The following is a 21,142-nucleotide window of genomic DNA, read 5'->3' on the forward strand; positions in this document are numbered from 1 at the left end:
AAAGAAGTCTTACCAATAAATTACAAATAACCAAAGGAGCAAGAGGCTCTGAAAAAACCAGGGAGAAAAAAAGAACACTATTCTGCTATTTAAGACTCTCCCTTGCAGTTCTGAGATTAGGTAGTCTAATCTCTAATTAGGTAATGCTATCATGTGCCCTGCCTAAAGTTGGACCGTGAAGATAGTTAGGTTAAACCACAAAATAAAGCTACCAGAGGGTTCCGAATGACACCAGAAAAGTTAAAAGGTTTTGTTGTTGTTGTTTGTTTGTTTTTCTAATATCCCCTCTCACTGCTGGTTTTACAGGGATGTGGGTACCTATGACAAACCATTCGATAATCAAATGTATCCGGGATAAGCCATGGGATAATCAGACCTTCCTGTCTAGACTGCGGTGCACCCACCACTTTGTTCCGAGGTCACAGCACCTTCTAAAGTGAACCTAACACAACCAGCGGAATGTACACATGCCATCTCATGTGTGGGACTCTGAAACAAACTAAATCTCATCTCCAAGTCACTGTACTGGTGTCTCCACGATGTTCAAAGCCACTGGCCGTCACCATGTGTGCACACATTCAGGATGCAGGCAGCCAGAGTTTAAACTCACGAGGCACTTGCTACCAGATGTCTGACTTCCCAGAATCCTCTGGGATGTTGGCCATTTGCGCTTATTCTCTTCTCTCTTATTTGTAGGTTTTTCATGAAATGAAATCATGTCCGAATGTCCTTTACCTCGGGAGCAGTATAACCTTTTATAAATATTGCAATTCCTTTTAGGGAACACGTTAAAATCCAGTTAAATTTCTGTTATTTTTGCTTTCCGAATATAACCAGTCCTTTCTCTCTGAAATAATTATGGCATCATTTGGGTATTAGCTGGCAGGTGTGTGAATATGCAATAAACATCACACTGTCGTCTATGGGCTTCGTTTATACTTTGGTATTGTTTTCCAAAGACAGCTTCTCTTTGCAGCCCTTCCTGTTCCAGCTTCTTCACTGCTCAGCTGTCTGTAAGACACAGGTTTAGGCTGTTGTGACAAGAGGGGCTGAGATGATGAGGAAGCAGAAAACTACTAGCTGGTTGGGAAAATACCTGGGAAGGTGGAGTCTCCTTCAACTTCAGGAAGCATCTGGCAGGTAGACATTCAAATAGTTCATGTAACACAATGACATGATCTGAGTTCCCGGTGTTCTCACACCTATTAGAACCAAGAGGTTTAGTCCCTACTAGAGGGGTCCTTTGTTACTGTGGTGACGACATGCGCATCTCAACTGCAGTCCCTGCTTACTTTGTTTCCGAGGCTCCACAGAACTCTTGGCAAGAATTAGGTGGCCTGTATGGAACTAACATGGTTTATCCTCTTTTGAAACTCTGGAATTTAAAAGGACTGGAGTTCGATAATGTCTGCGTTCCACTTCGTGCCACCAGGAACAACAAAGAAGCAAAGCCAAATGCTATTTTGTTAAATCTCACTTGATTTTTAATGTGTTTAATAGTGTCGTTTTCAGAGAAGCAAATAATAACAGGCAAGAAAAAAACAAAAAAACACTGCAGAGATGCTGTCTGGTCCCTGCTCTTCAGGCCACTGCTATACCACACAGAAAAGAAATCTATGCACATGGCATCCTCATTATGGAACCAGGAACTCATCAACAAGGAGCAATAACCAATGTATAGAAACAAGATCTTTAGAACGCATCTTTCAGTATTTGAATCTATAGGAGGGAAGAAGCAAATGAAAACTTTGGTCCTTGGTGAGGAAGTATAGCTAGAAATGCCCACAATGCAACCCGCTACTGGAAATGCATCGCTCCAAAATGCAGGCTACAAACTTGATCCCACTCTTCAGCACTTTCATTTTCTCCTCCTCCTCCTCCTCCTCCTCCCACTTAAGGAGACAGATTTATACATTATTCAGGAATTGCTGGAAACTTCCTTCAGTCTGTACATGAAATGCTAGTATTTGGCGAGAGAGATGCAAAAGGTTGTCATTTTCAACCAAGTTACTAGACATAGTTATAAAGTGCATTTCAGAGGAAAAGCACATAGTAGCATAGTAAAGGTAAAACAACATCTTAGGTACTTTCATTTGTGCAAAGTTGTTAAGTATGTACATTACGTGTGCCAACCCCAAATAGAGCATGATCTACCTACTAAGCCAGAAAAAGCCGTGGAGGGGTACTCTTACGCCTTTGATCATTTGCAGGCGGGAGTGTTTCGGTCTGTGTGTGCATGTATGTACGTGTGACTGTGCCCACATACGAATTAACTGCTTGATGGCCTAGGCAGGTGTCTGCAGCTAGCTTCCTAGAAGTTGAAGGGTCACCACTGATATGATTTTGCAACCTCCACTTCAATACGCAATTCCATGTCCAAGAAGCACTAAGCTTGTAGTAATGGTTGGGCAACCTCGATCTGCATATAATGTAAAGCAGGCACTTGATTGTGGAGTAAATGTTTAATGAGAACTACAAAGAATACAATGGCTATAACACTGCCAAGAGTGATGCCTATGTAGTAAGGGTACGACTCCTCTTGCTCATATTCTCCTGGCTTGTCACTACCAAGGAGGAGTGTGGTACTCTGTGTGTAAGGAATTGCTTTTGGAGTTGCAGAACTGAGAAGATCCTGGACATTCCTGAGGGATCCATTGTGTGGCAGGGCGGTGATACTGAGGAGGTGGCAGAGCAGTGGGTACAGGTCTGTGGAGTTCATGGCTTCTTTTGTGAAATTCTTTCTGAAGGCAGGACCGTGGGCTAAAAATATTGGATGCATTTCTGCTAATGCATTATCATAACCATGGTTGCCTACTGTAAAGAGAAAACGCATGAATAAGTTAGCCAACCGGATGGCATTAAAATGGAAAGAATTGTCCTAATGGTGAAGTTCTGACCTTAAGTGCAAATGTTATTTATAAAAATGGAGTTATCCTTTATAATTTCTGTTGCTGTCAGCCCCACAAATCCCCCCAAGAAATCAAATGTCCCATGGTTACCCATCTTTCCTATGGGCCTACACTACCTTAAACAGCAAAGAAGAATGGGAACCATGCAAAGCTGAGAGCCAAGTCAGAATGAGAAATGCAGGAGGACGGTTGATTTCTAGCAAAAGCCCACTGGGTAGATAAGCCTTTAACTGTTTTTCTAAAGTAAGGTGCTGTTAATGTCAGTCACAAAAGCAACACTTGTAATCACCAATAGAAAGTGAAAAGGAATACACAAACAAAGACAGTACAGCAGTCAAATCTTCAGCCACAGCTGTGACCCCACTGCGAAAAACCAAGGCCAGAATGTGTAGGTAGAGTGAAAAGCTTAGACTCTGGTGGCTCGGAGGGAGAGCCAGCTTAGTATTCCGGGCTTTAACGTGGCTACAGATAAAAAAAAAAAAAAAAAAAAAAAAAAAAACTGAAGAGGTCTGCTGGTGTGCACATTCAGTGATTCCATTAAGAAACAAAAGGTTAAAACTGCATATTAAAAACTGAATGTATGGCTGGCACAGTATCGGAGCGAAGTCATGGCCATGGTTACAGTTACAATGGTGACCAAGAAGACTGACAGGCTTTTATTTAAGAGTAGAGAGAAATATGACTCATGACTCCAAATGTGTTACAAGTCCTTGCTTGCTACAAGGAAATTCACAACAGCATTCAAATGCAGAAAATGAAAATTCAAGTCAACCTCTCTTGAAAGTCACTGATCTGTCATCACAAACGTAATTTGAAATCTTCCTGTCAGTCAGCTCCACCTGCAGAAATCATTCTAAATGCCACAATTCTTTTAACATATTCAAGCAAGAATAATGTTGGGCTTATGAGCCAATAGCAAATATCAGACTGGGTGCTAGTTCATCTGTTTAATTGATAATAACATTGAGAACTATGCATTGTATTATATGGAATTGACTTAAGGGTGGTTGCCTTCATTTCTGTGAGAAGTTGGGATTTAGAGCCTACCTTGTCATATGAGACAGTAATGATAATGCTGTCATATGACGTGTTCCAGAGGCTCCGATTCAAGAGAAAATCATAAAGAACCAGGTCCCTGTTTTACAATGGTAGCCATGAATGTTTGAGCCAGGGGACAATATTTCATAATGAGTGCCCATGGTTCGCAGACTGCTTCACTGTGAATGACACTCCTTGGGGGCCACATAAAAAGAGAGCTAGGCTGTGGCTGTGTCCTCACAGCACACCTAGACTGGGCCCAGGGATGTGCCTTTCTGATGAATTTCCTGCTGCTTTAGACACTGTTGTGTCAAGGAGCACACTTTGAGAACTCCTGCCTTTGGACTCAGCAACTTGTAAAATTCTGGCCAGAAAAGGACCATAGGAGCCAGGATTGAATTATCCATTGAATACATAAGCATACTGTACTAGAAACAGAATCCCTGGGGTTTTTCTATGAAAAAAAATGTGACCAACCTATTTTGTAATTGTAGCTCACAAAACCAAACATCCTACAATGCCTCCTCAAACTTGTTAACTTTTAAAATAGGAAATGTCCCCCAAAGACCAGTGGACTTTTACGAGTCCACAAGCAGAACAAATGAAGGTGGGATTGTGCTCCCAGCTTCCTTGATGTGATCAGATAGGGATATACAGATTATTTATGAGTACAAAGGGTTGGAAACCAGAATGCATGTGGCTGTACATATCTGCTTTTACGAGTCACAAATACACTACAAGCACATGGTCATGCAACTACTTTGCTTTCAGTCACTAAACAGGGCAAGAGCTCCATTCTAACTGAAGAGACATTTTACACATTCTCCGCCCCCACAGTATTGGGGATCAAGCTCAGGGCCTGCTCCATGCTAAGCAAGCATGTGTGCCACCAAGCCACGGCCTCAACCTTGTACGTTCCTTAGGTATATGTGTTAAGAAACATCCTCGCTGAGGACCAACACAACACAGATCCTTCAACATTGAAGTAACAGAGAGTTAGAAACGTCAGTAAGTAAACTGTTGTATTATCCACAGCCTCCACGTTAGCAAGAAACGGTGCAGAATGGGGAGAAATACGATAACATACTCACACAGGAAATCATCTGACTTATTCTGCAAAATATACCACCCTTCGTCGGCCACCGCTATGATCGGTTGGACGCGGTCATTGTGCTTGTAATGCCATCTTTCCGGAATCTCCTCCTTTTTGTAGACTGTTAGATTAGGATGGGCACCAACCAGTGCATCATAGACTTCATCAAATTTACCTAAGGAGAAAGGAGGAGAGAGGTTCTCAGGACAAGACTCATGCTCCCACAAACACCCATGGTGGGAAAGAGACTCCCAGCTGACAAAAAGAGCCGGGAGGCTGAATGTGAGTAAAGGGTGCGGGAACTCCACACCCTTAATGAGAAAGAGTCTGGGGGGAGGGGATAGAAACAAATGCTTCTCTGGCTAGTTCATCCTCTTACAGAATAAAGGAATAAAGAAAGGGCTTTTTTTTTTTTCCAGAAACAGTACTTCACTACTCTCTAAACAAATATGCATATAGACACACACATCCATTTGTATTATAGATGCCAAGGTTTTGGGAACCCCAAACAAGAGAACACTGCTAGGTTAAACAGATGGCAGCCAGACACTGTGGATGTAGAAACAGAATCTCTGCAGAAGAGAGCAAGGTATATGGCAGTTAGGAGAAGGGAGAGTATGAGTAGAGGAGGAAAGCAGCTTGAGAAACGGAAAAGCCCTCGGTATTTTGGGAGTATTGGGGAACTCGCCAGAACTGAAAATGTGCCACACCTAGCCACCATCTTTAACTCCCGTTCCTCAAATCCATTCGCCAGGTCTTTGTCTCTCTAATCCCCTCACCTCTGTGTGAGAAAACCACAAGACCAAAATCCAGTTGCCTAAGGGAATCTAATGGGTTGATGTAACTCCTGCAAAGATGTGTACAGGCACACACGCATGCTTCCACATCGCTATTTAATAGAGTCTGCTTAGCTCCCCTGAGAGGACACCATTCCCACTGGTGAGGCAGTGCAGCTTTTCAAAATCCTTCCTATCCCTTGGTCTAAGACGAACCCTCCAAGATGCTAAAGTTGCATTCAGAAAAGCAAGCCTTAGCATGTTCAGCTACGTAGTTTGTGACCTCTCTTCTGGACGCTAACACTTTACCTAGCTTTAAAATGGAGCCAATGCTGAGGTGACAGTTTGGAAAGGATTTCAGCAGAAGCTTAGGAAGGATACAGGGCACCGTTGAAATTTCCTGACAGAAATTAAAATAAGCCTGAGATCAACAAACACACTTTCTCCTTCCCTATTAAACAGGTCTTGAGTAAGGGTCTACAGGTGGTCACAGGCTTCTAAGAGATGACTGAAATTATATCCAAAGGCCACATCCATTTCTCTTGAGAAGAGGAATTGTAACTTTTACCATATTTTGTGATTCTAAAATGCTTAAAATCCTACAGCCAATGTGTCAGTATTGGGGGGTGGGGGGGTTAAACTCAAGAGAAAGGAGATTTTTTTGTTTGTTTGTTTTCAAAGTCTTAAGGACTAAATCATCATACACTGTCATGACACAAGCAAGTGACCTGGAAAGACAGAAGCTTACACACTGCGCATGTGCAGCACGAGGCCCAGATCAACATGAGGTCAGATTTACCTTCTTTTGGCAGGATGGCAGCTACAGGTGAATGGTCAATCAGGGTATAGTGGTCTTTGTCCAGATAGCGGTCGAGCTCTATCACCCTCTGTTTGGAGCACTGGGTCATCCCGTGGTCACTCGTGATGATTAGGTTGACATTATTCCATAACTTGGCCTTTTTCAGCATCTTAATCAGATACCCTAACTTGTGGTCAATATCTGCAATAACAGGCCCCATGAGAGGGCTGTCAGGGCCCACATCATGGCCTGTGTCATCAGGCTCTTCCCAGTAGAGAAGACCGAGATTGATGGGGTCCTTGGCTGTAAACCATTCAATGATTTTGGCAACTCTGTCTTCAAAGGAAACAGACTCATTGTAAGGTAGGTAGTAGGTAGGGTAACTCTCATGGATCTTTACATCTGTTCCCGGCCACATGGCCGCGCCACTAGCGTGCCCTGCCCTCTGGTTTGTGATCCATATTGGTAAGGCTTCTTTCCAAAACTCAGAGTCATAAATATTCATGTGCTCCAGGGAGAAAGACTTGTTCAGAATAGGATCGAACATGTCATTTGCAACAATCCCATGGTTCTCTGCAAAGAGACCAGTGACCAGAGTGTAATGGTTGGTGTAGGTCTTTGTGATGAACACATTAGTGACTTGCCCCACGTGAACCCCATATTTCATGATATAATGAAAATGAGGTGTCGGGACTTTATAGATGTAATCCCAGCGGAATCCATCAAACGAAACGACTAGAACCTTCTGCTGCTCAGGGTGGAGAGAAAACGTAGCTGAGTAAGATAGGGCAGCCAGTGTGCAAGACACCACGAGAAGCTTCGGAATCATCTTCAAGGTCCTTGATCAGCTCAGCATAAGGGTATCCCTAGAATTAACGTAAAAATAAGATCATGGTAACAACTGTGATTTGTACGTTTTTCTTCCAAACTGAGAGTGATAGCGATTAGTGATCCCGTTCATATCGTAAGTCACAGCCTTGGGAAAATTACGGTGCAGAACTCCATTTGACATAGGACACCAGGGACAAAAAGCTTCAGTGCCATTTAAAAAAAAAAAAAAAGCTTTTGCTTTCCGATAAACCATCAAAATATATTCCTCAAAGGAATTCTTTAAATGGGCCCCACAATATCACTTAAAAGGGTGATTTGCATATGTGAGTTTTCAGAGACACGTTCAGGGTGATTTAGAATGCTATATTATATTATATTATATTTTATTACATTATTATATATAATGTTTTTATATTTTTATTTGGTGTATATGTGTTGTATGTCACATGGATGTGTGTGATGTGTGTTTGTGTGGATGTGTGTGTTTGGGGTTCTATCCTTGTAAGCCATAGTGTGTCTGTGGAAGTCAGAGGAAGTCACAGCTTATGAGAGTTAATTCTCTCCTCCCACTACATGGGTTCCTGGGAGTGAATCCAAGTTGTCAGGTTTGGCTTTAAGCACCTGTATCTATTGAGCTGTCTCACATGCCCGACCCAGAATTCTAACCAGAAACTTTTATATAGTCTAACGATTGCCCAAATTCATTTTAAAAGCATAACTACAGAAACTTAGCAACAGGAAATACCATTAACATATTCAATAGTGGTACTTAAAAATAGTGACGTTTGAGTTTTCTGTCTTGAGAGGTATTTCTAGAAAGAGGAAAGTAGACAAACATGGTTTACTGAAGTGAAATAAAATTTGTGGCTTTCAACTATATTTATAAACTGTAATCTATATTCATTTGCTAATAACCAAATCTGAGGATTCTGTGCACAAATAGATTCTAATCTAAGCATAAATAGAAGCAATGATTCTCTGATTTGATTTCTACTTTCTCTGGGTTACAATCAGTCAGCAGTTAATCTTATCAATGAAATGCACAGAGAAAGCATCTCCCAGGATTCAGTTTCCTTGAATCCATATTCATTTTTCCTTATATCTGCATATGTTTCTTAAAAACCACTGCAAGGAGGAAGCATGGATAAATGATCTATGCAACCCTCACCAGCTCTCATCAGGCCTCCCATAAGGAGGCATCTTGTGCTTCCCCTTAACGAACTCACTAATCATGGCTCTAACCATGCTTCATGCAGAGGAATCTCTTCTAGTCAGCGTTTGACAGTGTCCCGATTCAAACATGGTGAAGACGTTTTTAGGACTACAAAGAGGCCCTGCCTTGCCTTGCTACAGTCTAGGAAGAGGGGAGTGACCTACCGTGCTGGCCTTGCTTTCAGAAGTGTGAGCTACACACAAATAATACATATCATTTAAAGCGAGATTTGTTTTGTTTTAACTGTAATTTCACCCAAACTACTGTTTCAGACATTGGTCTCAAGATTAGGACTGATTCTCAACTTTTAAAACCGAAACAATATCAAATTCATATTTCGTCTTGAATGCCACTCATTTTTGCCCCATCCTGGAAGCCACATTAATAATGGCTGCAACAGGGGGTTAACTGTGTGCAGGGAACTGCAAATACACCCACTAACACTTTTGACTAACGCCCGCTCCTCCCACCCCCTCTCCTTTCTTTTTTTTTCCAATTTTCTCTCCCATCTCACTAACATGAGAGAAATTATTATCAACCAAATATAATTTAACACCAAGAAAAATAAATAAATTACACGGAATATATGTTTTTCGTCTGTCTTAGGAAACTCAGTCAATTGCAGTAAATAAATAGTAAAAGCAGCTAACTGTTTTCCTGGGGCAAACCGAAATGAGGAAACAGGCGCTGTCTAAAGCTCAGGAAGGTTCTTCAGTAAGAAGGAACATAATTACATGGGTGACATAACGCAGGTGGGGGTGGGGATGAAAAAAAAACATAAAGACAAATCTCGCTGTTTCTCCACACAGAAACAGCAGGGAGCCCTGAAAAAATAAAAAATTCTCCAGATCTGGATGGAAATCGCCCTGGCCTTTCCATTTCTTCCTCGCCCCAGCTCTTCCCCCACAACCTGGGCAATCACGAGCACCAATCAAAGGGCAGAGGAGGGTAGAGAAGAGGAGTGGGTTCATATAAAGGTGTTCGCGGGGGTGGGTGGGCGCACGGCCTCCTCCCCACCGGGGCTACTAGGCCTCGCCGCCCCCTCCCCCCAGGCCGGTGACAGCCCCAGTGTGAGCCTCGGCAGGCAGGCCACCCAATCCCGGGGACTCACCGCGCTGCGATCGGTCTGTCCTGGAGCTGTTGGGGCCAAGGGGTGGCAGGAGCAAGGGGAGCTGGCGGATCCCGTTGCCTCACCTGCACGGAGTCCCAGCGCAAAGCACCTGACCCTTCGGCGCTGCCCGCCCCGCTGCTGGAACGCCATTGGCTCCCGCCAGCTTGTCACTGTTAGCCGGGCAAAAAGATCTGCTTGTAGGAGTAGCTGCGCTGCCTGTCAATCAGCGAAAGTGGGGCGGGTTCTGTTTGGGTTAAAGGAGGGGGACTTGGTGGCCAGGTTTGGGGATAGAGATGGGTGGCTGGGGCCTCAGGAAAGCCAGTCACTCAGAACTGTTCTTCTAGGCCTGTTGTGTCGGTGATGCCGAGGGACCATAACGTGTTATCTCAGTGGTTGGTGACCCGAAACTCAGCGTTCGTTACAAGCCACTTTTGTTCTAGCATCTCCTGTCTGGACTTTTTCTTCTGCCTTTATCATAAACTGGTGATCACGCAGTAAGCTCTAACCGGAGGAGGGACATCAAAAAACCCAAGATTGCCATGAGATAGTGTTTATAGTTTGAGACAAGGTGTCATTTAGCTCGGGCTAGCCTGGAACTCCGTTTGTAGCCCAGAATGAGCTCAGACCCAAGATCTTCCTACTCAAACTCCTGAACTACTGTGGGGATTATTGAGAGCTGTATCCCCAGCTCTCATTTACCTTTTGTTCGTGAACAGCTTCGGTCAAGCACTTTGTCTGCTAAATGTTGGGAATCTAGTCATCTCTGCATCCCAGTGTGTGACTTCCTAGAGTTTGCAGCTTACGGTTCTGAGATGGCCAAGCGGACTCCCCAAGCAGTAGTTCCTGAACGCTGCAGCCAAGCCAAGCCAGGCTCTGGATTGGGTTAACTGACATCTGGCAGAAGGGAGAACTGATAACTGTAAGGTCGCTGGCCTTCACACACAGCCACTAGGCCTTGATTTCAGGAAGGCACCCACATTTCTGGTTTGTTAGTGATCCAGTTTCATCGTTTCAATCTTTTTTGACTGTAATGAATGAAATGTTTAAGTGTAATTTGTGATACTTTAAGGTCTGAAGGGGTGTAGTCAGGGTCCCTATTGAGTCAAATTATATGTGCCATATAGGATAGCAGCGGCACCATGACTCTCAGGGAGACTGTGTGTAGGCACCCAGTTCCTCATCGTGATCCTAAGATAATTAAACAGAATTCTAAGTCTGTGGGCAATAGGCGGTATTGTCTGCTTGACTGTCACAACTGAAGTTTCAACATTTAGTCAGCTGGTAAGGCTGCAAGCATCCACGACAGCGACCTTGGTGTCCGTCTCCATCAAATGTCCTCTCTTCCCTGTGCTGGAGCCATGAAGTTTGCAGCCAACTTCTGCCGTCCTGTCAGATGAGTTGAGGGTTTTGCCCTTAGCCGTTGGTGTATTTCTCATGAAGGGGGCAGTCCCAATTCTAACCGTGGCTACTTGCTAAACTGGGCAGCGCCACCCCAAAGGGCATTTGGGCACTCTGCCATAGCGACTCCATGTGGGATGGAGACTGAGAGGGAGGTTGTTTCTGTGTGCAGCCAGACCCAAGACGGTGAAGGTGCACAAGTTGTTCCGAAGCCCTGACCTTTGAAATCGCCCAAAGTTGGAAGGAGGTGGTTCAAACCCATAAACCCTTATCTCCCTGCCCAATAAGCCAATTCTGTGTTCACCACAAACAAAGAACACCTTATGCTCATCACAGAGGGTTGCTGAGAACGGGCACATGCTCTACTCAAATGCCAAGCTGTCTTGCCCTGCAAACTTTTACGGAAGTCCTAATTGTTTCCACTGTCTGCGCTTGCAAAATTGCACAGTGTAGTTCCAACCACAGCTCAAACAAACCACAGAAGACGATGCACGGGGACTCAGTGAGCTTGGGAACCACGTCTAGATCTCCACATAATAATATCTGCTGGTAACTGGTAGGCTTGCAGCATAAAACGTACATTTCTAGTGGGCTGGGTCTTCCTCAAACAAATGATTGATTGTCACAGTTTGTTGATAAATGGCCTGCGTCCACATCTGTACCCAGCCAGTTATTTGAATTTTACTCCCATCGCAATAGCTACTCAGCAAGTTATGCCAGCATGGTCTATAAGGGTTCCTTTATTTCAGTTGAATAAGCAGGGGAGTAACGGAGATAGGAGTCTGAACATGGAAGAGCAAGAATCCACTTTTGTTTCATGGGTTTGGGGTAGGGAGGTCTCTCTCTATCTTTTAAGGAACTCAGAGAAATCTAACATACAGTGGAGGGCTAGATCATCCTTTTCCGTGGGACTGTAAAAAACATTGTGCTAAGCATTGGAATGATACCAGTACTTTATGAAATAGCAAAACAAACAAACAAACAAACAAATAAATGAAACAGAAAAAAAAAAAAAACACAACCAGCTGCGCACAGAAGTCTTTTTTTTTTTTTTGAGGGGGTGCCTAGAATTTAGCATGAGAAGAATGAACAATTTTAAAAGTAAGGGGTGGGAGAGGTGGCTTAGCTTTTAAGAGAGCTTGCTGTTGAGTTGGTTCCTAGGACCCATGGCAATTGGGCAGCTGTGCTGGCTGGTTTTATGTCAATGTAACATATTTATTGTGGAAGAAGAAACCTCAGCTAAGAAATGTGCCTAACTGTTTGGCCCACGGAGAAGCCTCTGAGGCATTTTCATGATTGACATGGATGTGTGAAGGCCCAGCTCACTGTGAGTGGTTCCTCCAATCTGGGCTGGCCCTCCTGAATGTGTTAAGAAGGCAGGAAGCCTTAGGGAGCAAGCCAGAAAAATATTCCTCCATGACTTCTCCATTTCCTGCCTTGAGATCATGCCATGGCTTCCTTCAACAAGGGACAACAATGTGGAGGTGAGAGCTAAAGCAAACTCTTCCCTTCCCAAGTCGATTTGGTCATGGTGTCTTACCACAGCAATAGAAACCCTAAGGACCGAGGACAGTGGCTCATAACTGCTGGTTAATTCCAACTTTAGGGGAGCCAATGCCCTCTTCTGGCCTTCTTGAGTGAGTGCACAAATAAAAATAAAAACAAATCTGAAAACGAAACCAAAATTAACCCAGCAATATTAGGTTTGCATTCCCATTCACTGTGCCATAAACAAACAAACAAATAAACAAAAAAACCTCTACTTCTTAATCCTTTATAGAACATTCTGCAAAATGTGGATCTCATCAATTCAGTAAGTAGAAGAAGAGCCTACTTGGACTCAAAGGCTCCAGGAAGTTCCTGAAGCTGGCCAAATACACTGGGCTCCCTGCTCCTCAGGGTATGTAAGCAATAAGGACTGTGGAGAGACACTCTCAGACCAGCTGAGCTCACTGACAAGAAAAAAAAAAAAGCCCTTTAACCTGTTGAACTGCCGCCCCAGCTTGTGCAGTATGCTCTGGGTTTCCAGCTTTCACTGGCTGTCACCCAGGATGAAGTGGGCTTTGGTGGCACAGCTCTTTGAGTATCCTTTGCCCAGATTTCTGTAAGCAACTCCAGCAAAACTCATTCACCAATTTGGACTTCGGTGGTACCCTTGCTCTGATTCTCTCATTTGGTGGTACCCTTGCTCTGATTCCCTGTTTGGGGTGAGCAGATTTTTTTTTGTTCGCATCTCCCTAGAAATCATGTCACACATGATATCCTGAGACCCTCATGGTGGAAGGAAAGGGCCAACTTCTGAAAGTTGACTCTTTTAAATTCAAATTTGTGTTTTATAATTTATTCACTTTCCATCCCAATTGTAGCCCCCTCCCTCTTCTTCTCTGGGTCCCACCCTCTCTCCCTCTTCCCCTCTCCCCTGTTTCTCAGAAAGGGGGAGCCCTCCTCTCCTACCATCTGACCCAGCCTATCAAGTCTCATTAGGACTGCTTCTATCTTCTTCCTCTGTGGCCTGGCAATGACCTCACCCCACCAGGAAAAAATGATCAAAGAGCACGAAACAGAGTCCAAAGAATGGATATAGAAATTGTGGTACATTCACACAATGGAATACTACTCCGCTATTACGAACAAGGAAATCATGCAGTTTGCAGGCAAGTGGATGGAACTAGAAAAGATCATCCTCGGTGAAGTAACCCAGAACCCGAAAGACATGTATGGAATATTCCCACTTATAAGTGGTTATTAGCCATGTAATACAGGGTAACCATACTACAGTCCACAGACCTAAAGAAGCTAAATAACAAGGAGGACCAGAGGGAGGATGCTTAATTCTCATTCAGAGAATTAAGAAAACAGAGTAGATACTGAAAGCAGCTGAAGAGAGGGAACAGGATGGAAGCCTACTGTGAAAGTCCTCTGGAAGACTCCACCCAGAAGGGACTTGAAGCACATGCTAAGACTCACATGCAAACTTTGGACAGAGTGCAGGAACCATAGGGAAGAGTGGGGCGATAGAAAGACCCAGAGCAGACAGGAGCTCCATTAGAAGATCAACAGAGCCAACAAATCTGGGCCCATGGGGGCCTGCAGAGACTGATGCACCAACCAAGGACCATGCATGAAAAGGACCTAGACCCCTACTCAGATATAGCCAACAGGCAACTCTGTCTCCATATGGGTTTCCTAGTAAGGGGAGCAGGAGCTTTCTCTGGCATGGACTCTGTTGCCTGCTCTTTGAAAGCTGACTTTTGATTTCTATACATACACAGTGGCCAGCTCCTTTTTTCCTTTCCCCACCCAATGAATAAATACAACGTTAAAAAAATAAGAATTCTAGGCCATCCTAAACTACAAAGAGCTACCTTGTCTAATCCCATGTAAGTGGTAGAGATAATTGTTCACAGCACCATCCTCCCTACAAAGGCTCCGAGGGAACGAGGAAGGAATCCCTTTGCCTCCTGCATGCATCCCCAGTCTTTGCCTGCTCTATCTCAGTGGTGTTCTCCTGAGTCTGTACTATCTCCTGGCTTATTCCTAGAATGTCAGCCTTGAGAATTAAGGTCCACTTTAATCCAGTACCACTTTCTCTAGACTCAATTACATAAGCAAAGAGCTTCCATTTAAGGTCACAATTTGAGATTCTAGTAAATGTGAATTTTGACGGGCCAAAACCAAGAGCTTTTAGTTAGCAGAGGGTTAATTTTACAGTCCAGCCTAAAGAGAAGGGAAAAAAAACCCCATAAATTGTGAAAATATCTAAAATCAAGGAAACTGGTAACACCTAATCAGGGACAGCACCAGCTGCTGATGGGAATGGCATTTCCACTATAGAAAACAGTTTGCAAGTTTCTTAGGAAGTTAAATGCACATTTACCAGTCCTGGGTATTTATTTGAGAAGAAGGAAGACAGGTTCCTACTGAAAAATATGCATATTTTTATAGCAATTCTATTTATAAAATCTAAAAACAATGAAGATATCCCCCAACTGGTATGTCCACACATGAAATACTACTCAGAAATAAGAAATAAAATCTGGTGACAATATAATTTAATATCAAAGGCACTATGCTAAGGGAAAGAAGCCAGGTGCAAATAAAAACATACTGCACACTCTCACTTATATAACACTCTAGAAAAAGTAAGAAAATAGTTACAGAACTCACATTTACCAGTTGTTAAGAGCTAGGAGTTGGGAGAGGTTTTGGCTGTGCAGCCAGCCAATGATGGTAACTTTTTGTGATACAGTTTGGTGTGCAAGGTTGCTTACATGACTGTGTGGCTTGTTGGATTCATACACTATATGCATGAAAATATTTGCTAAGTCTGCCTCAAGGAACTTTAGAGACACAGCCCCACCTCTTGGTGACTCCTTCAAGCCCCCCCGACGCCCCACCATGAAGCAACCATGATGGTGTTGGCCTTGATATTTGTCTCTGATACTTGTCTCTATGTATAAGGATACGTTAATCCAGCTTGTGGACTTGATAGAAGAATGCCTGAGAAGAAATTTCTTGGAGACCCTGCTCTACTGGCTTTGGGGTTCTCTAGCTGCCTGAACTCTGGACACTACACAGAAAGCAAAAATTTTAGGCTAGGGGTAAATATTATTTGCTTAGTAGCAATACAAAATCTAGGCTGTGTTAATCTAGGAATGGTGGCTTGTTTGCCTGTTTGTTTGTCTTGAGGTAGGAACTTGCTGGAGAGCCCAGGCTGGCTTCAAAAGCATGACAATCCTCCTGCCTCAGCCTCTTCAGGGCTAGGATTGAAGTAGCCATTTTCTCAGAAGAAGACAAATACAAACCTGCCCATGACTTCGGGGGCACAGGAGGGAAGAGAATTATCAAAACTGCCCTCCCACCTCCCTTGAGGAGCATCACTTTCCCTAGAAGTCTACCTAGCCTGTCCTCACTGTGATGCTGAAAGTGCTGGCCATTGTCATCCTATGGATTGACTTCAGAGTCCAGCTCAGGCATTCGCATTACAAACGTGAACCCAAATAATTAGCTGCTTTGGATTCTCCCTCTCTATTCCTGGACCCTGCAGTTTACCTGGAAATTACTCAGTCTTATTCTTCTCTCTAAAGAGTAATGCCTCTATTAGCCTAGCCGTGGGAGGTCAACAGCATATTTTGTAATACCCAATAGTGTAGCCATGATGTAAACACCTCCTTTGTTCAAAACAAGTGACCTGACTTATACAGAATCCAGGCAACCCTCTAAGGTTATGAAACAGCAGCAACCTTTCTAACTGAGCACAGGGACACACTCACTCTTTTTTTCTCTGAAAATCCTACGAACTGCCAGTCCATGGCATAGGCTTAGATTTTTCAAACAATTACTTTATTGAAGGTTCTTAAAAAAACCTTTACCTCCCTTCAACCCTCTGACCTCAAGTAGGAGATTAGTAGGGAAAGGGACTGTAGACCTCCTTTATCTACTTCCTGCTGACAAAAGTCGATGGATCCTTTGGGGATTACCAAACTCAGTTGTCAGGATACCAGCAGCCTAGTCAAATGCAAAGCCTCAGCAGCAACACACATCAGCAGCAGCTGATTCAGTAGATTTGGTTATACTCCACCCAAAGGGCAGCAGCCCACGGAAGCTGCAAAATTCCACCAAAGCAGCCGGACAAGTTCTCTGGAGAATTTTTCTCTGCAAAGACCATAGAAGGATGCAAACCACAGCAATGCAAAAGCAAAGAGATGCAGAAAGCATTTATCTCACTCTCTGTGGGCTACTATTTAAACCTTCTCAGAGTCCACACAAAGATGTTTTTCAGCTCACAAAAACCATGCATGGGGAAGCTTTCAGCTAACCAACATCACACGCCTTCTCTTCTCAGGGGGCCATTTTCCGAAGGGGTTGTTTTCTGCCTGGGAAAAACATTCCCACATCCCACACTTGGGACCAAAACAAAAAATATATATTCACATGAGACAACTGAGTTTCCAAAGAAACCAGAAACTTTCACTTCGCTATGGTATGTGTGTGTGTGGGTGTGTGTGTGACATACACACACACACCCACACACACACCCACACCCGTTGATTGAGAATTCCAGGTCAGTTTGAACTACAAAAAGGGATCCTGTTTGGTTAGGGTGGGGTCTGGTGTGGGGTTTCAGAGCCACACTCCCAGCAGAGGCTCTGAAAAGGAATACTTCCTTCTTCTGCCTCATGAGGGCTACTCATGTTTTTGGCTTCATTGCAATATAGCTCTCTGTTCTTCACCCTATCTCATGTGTTGTTTGCCTGCGTGTGTCTGTGGCTTCACATGGCTTGTTTATAGAGCAGCAGGCATTAGAATTAAAGTTTACTTTAATTTAATACAATCTCATCTAGACTTAATTACATATGCAAAAAGCCTAGTTCCAATTAATTTGTATGTACACATACACAAAGATCTATAAAGGTTAAATGGGAGAGTGGAGGGAGAGGGGGAGACTGAGGGAGACAGTGAGAGAGGGGAAGGAGCGCAGGCCTGGTACTTATAGTTCTGGGCTTCAACTACCTCTTGTTTGGTTTTGGTGCTCTTTCTTGCTACTTATGGGCATAATCCCATAATCACACCCTTCTCTGAGTAAGGTAATATGGCAAAGCTGGCACCACCATCCTCTGCCCCTGCTGACATGATATTTATGCAAGGGTTGTAACACTGTCTTCTCTTGTGAGCATACTTCTTTGTGCCCTGCACCATCAAGGATCACGTACTATACTGGTGCGAGGCTATGGGGAAACAGATGAAAAAAAAAACAAAAACAAAAACTGGATGAAATGTGCAAAGTCCAGACGAAATAATATCCTCTTGAGAAGCCCCTAATTTTGAGAGTCTAACCCCTTTTCTATTAGGTAGACAGACAAACAAAATAAGATTAATCTCACTCTCTTTAACTGATTGTCTCAAAATTGTTCCTTATTAAAGATTCATCTCACCTATTGTATTAGCCAGGGATCTCCAAGGAAATAGAATCAGTGAGATGAAAGTGATTGGATTGTTATGGGTGTTGGCTGATACAGTTATGAATTTTGGGTTCCCAAGAGTACACCAGCTATAAGCTAGAGAATTGGGAAAGCAGAGGCGTAACTCAGCCCAAATCCAAAGACCATAGAACCAGTGAAGCAGACAGTATAACTTCTACCCCAGGCCTAAGGCCGGAGAACCAGTGTGGGGGGTTGGCTACTGACAACTGTTGCAAGTTCCAGAGTCCAAGGACTTGAGAATCAGTAGGTTCAATGTCTAGGGGCAGGAGAAGATGGCGGTCACAGTTCAGGAAGAGGTAGGGATTTCATTCTTCTGCCTTTGTGTTCTATTAGGGTCCTCGACAAGTTGGAAGTTGCCCCCATCAGTGAGGCAAACCTTAATCTACTGGTTTCTTGCCCCCAAACTCTAATGGACATATCCAGAAAGGAACATTTTAACGGCTCTGTGGGCACCCTTCAGCTTAGTCAAATGATCCATAAAATTAACATTGTATCCATAATGTCCCCCTGGAAATCTGACCTTGTATGCTTACCTTTTGCCTTTATGTCTGTCTCAGTCCCCCTCCCCTGCTTCTTACTCTTCTCTCTTAATGCTGCTATGTACTATATGATGAACAATTTTCCCGGCTCCTATGATAAAGGATATGTTATGACATTTAATTTCCTCTATGGGATTTTAGCAGCATTGGCTGGAACATCCAGTGATGTGTTTTGTAGCCTGGAGCTGGCTGTAAAGATTTTTATTTCTTATAAATGATGTCAGATAAAGTCCCTGACATTCGGATAATGGCTAGGTGACCCTATTAGAGCATTGTTTACACTAAAATGATAAATTACCCTTCTTGATATAAAGACGGACAGAAAAAAAAAAAAAAAAAACAACAACACCAAATAAACCTCATGGACTAAACTCATTTCAATGTTCTTATCTCTCCTATTCATTTGTTCCTAGTTTTTCTTGGCAATTTCTGGCAATTTCAAGGTGTCAACGATCACATTCAGTGTTTATGCCCACCCTGTCTTAGTGGCACAGGGAAGGAAGCTGTGCCCAGAGGAACATAGAAATAAAATTTGCCCATTTGTAAAGGGATGAATTATCCTCAGGAGTCACTGGCTCAGGAGAAAATAAGATAGCCCAAGGGGACCAGAAATAAGTAAGTGGCCTGGGAGTCTGTACTTGGATTGAATCCAGTATGGGGATTGTGAATCATTGCTCTTTCCATCTCTTCTACTTTAGCTCTCAGGCAGACTGAGAATGTCTACCCTAAAGAAAAAATGCAACCGAAATACTCACTAATGGAAATACAGAATCGCCCTGTGACCTGCATGGGAGCCACTGACTGCTCTCCATTCCAACCCCCTTCTCCGATGGCATTCTGAGACCTATTATGAGATGCGGGCGGCTGTTTATTCATCTCGTGACATTAGAAGACTCTATCAAACACTCAAGCATTCTCCATTCACTTGCTTCTTTTGTTGGGCCAATCAAGTGGTCTGTGTCGTTAGTTCTCATTTGATACCTGACCGAAGAAACTGACCCAAGGATATTACACAGCTTATTTCACACAGTTAGGAAAGAGGTACCAGGACTTCAACCTCTACATAGAAAATTTGGCTCAAAAATCTATATGTTTAAACTATTGCCCAACCCAAGTACATGCTTATGGTAACAGTGTATAACAATTCATTCACCTACATTTCCCAAAGCCATTACAGCATTTCATTTAAGCCATTTTACAGCTGATATCTTTTTAATATTCCCCACACCCCTCATGTGTGTGTGTGTGTGTGTGTGTGTGTGTGTGTGTGTGTGTACGTGTATCATAGTTTGAATGAAAATGGCCCCATAGGCTCATAGGGGGTGGCACTATTGGGAGGTGTGGCCTTGTTGGAGGAAGTGTGCCACGGGGGCTGGGCTTCGGGGTTTCAGAAGCCCAAGCAAGGCCAGTGGCCATCTTTCCTCCTATTGCCTTCCTATCCAGATGTAGAACTCTCAGCTACCTCTCCAGCACCATGTCTACCTGCCTGCCACCTTACTTCCTGCCATAAAACCTCTGAACTCTAAGTCAGCCCCAAGTAAATGTTTTTCTTTATAAGAGTTGCAGTAGGATAAACATACTAAAATCTATACCCCTAAAGAAGCTAAACAACAAGGAGGACCCTAGGGAAGAGGCTGAAACCTCACTCAGAAGAGCAAACAGTAGAGATATTGGAAGTAGGAGAAGATAAGGAACAGGACAGGAGCCTTCCACTGAGGATCTCTGAAAGACTCTACCCACCAGGATATTGAAGGACATACTGAGACTAATAGCCAACCTTTGGGCAGAGTGCAGGGAAGGGAGATAGAAAGACCTGGAAGGGACAGGAGCTCTACAAGGAGAACAGAGCCAAAAAACAAACAAACAAACAAAACCCCCAAAAAACAAAACAAAAAAAAAACAAACCTGGGTCCAGGGGGTCTTGCAGAGACTAATGCTCCAACCAAGGACCATTCATGGAGAGAACCTAGACCCCTGATCGGAGGAAGCCCATAGGCTGCTCAGTTTTTAAGTAGGTTCCCTAGTAAGGGGTACAGGGGCTGTCTCTGACATGAACTCAGTGGCAGGCTCTCTGATCACCTCCCGCTGTGGGGTGCAGCCTTACCAGGCCACAGTGGAAGATGATCCAGACAGCCCTGATGAGATCTGATATACTAGGGTCAGATAGAAGGAAGGGGAGGAGGACCTCCCTATCAGTGGACTAGGGAAGGAGCATAGAGGGAGAAGAGTGAGGGTTGGTGGGACTGGAAGGAGACAAGAGAAGAGGCTACAACCAGGATACAAAGTGAATAAATTATCAGAAAGAAAGAAAGAAAGAAAGAAAGAAAGAAAGAAAGAAAGAAAGAAAGAAATGTTTTAAATGTGGAAAAAAAGAAGAGTTTCAATGGACTTGGTATCTCTTCACAACCACAAAACCCTAACTAAGATAACACATGGAGGCTTGTAAGATCCC

General features: G+C 43.6%; 1 protein-coding gene across 1 annotated transcript; it reads right to left on the reverse strand.

Moving 5' to 3' along the window:
- Window positions 1–1,459: 1,459 nt before the first annotated feature.
- Enpp5 (ectonucleotide pyrophosphatase/phosphodiesterase family member 5) lies at window positions 1,460–9,928 on the reverse strand. The gene is made up of 4 exons (XM_021643197.2): window positions 9,771–9,928; window positions 6,616–7,481; window positions 5,039–5,215; window positions 1,460–2,814 (listed from the first exon to the last, which is right to left on the reverse strand). The coding sequence occupies exons 2-4, from the start codon at window positions 7,442–7,444 to the stop codon at window positions 2,387–2,389; spliced, it is 1,434 nt and encodes a 477-aa protein (XP_021498872.1). The 5' UTR covers window positions 7,445–7,481; window positions 9,771–9,928; the 3' UTR covers window positions 1,460–2,386.
- Between the last annotated feature and the right edge of the window lie 11,214 nt (window positions 9,929–21,142).

This window comes from Meriones unguiculatus, chromosome 16 (assembly GCF_030254825.1).
Source record: "Meriones unguiculatus strain TT.TT164.6M chromosome 16, Bangor_MerUng_6.1, whole genome shotgun sequence".
Taxonomy (NCBI): Eukaryota; Metazoa; Chordata; class Mammalia; order Rodentia; family Muridae; genus Meriones; species Meriones unguiculatus.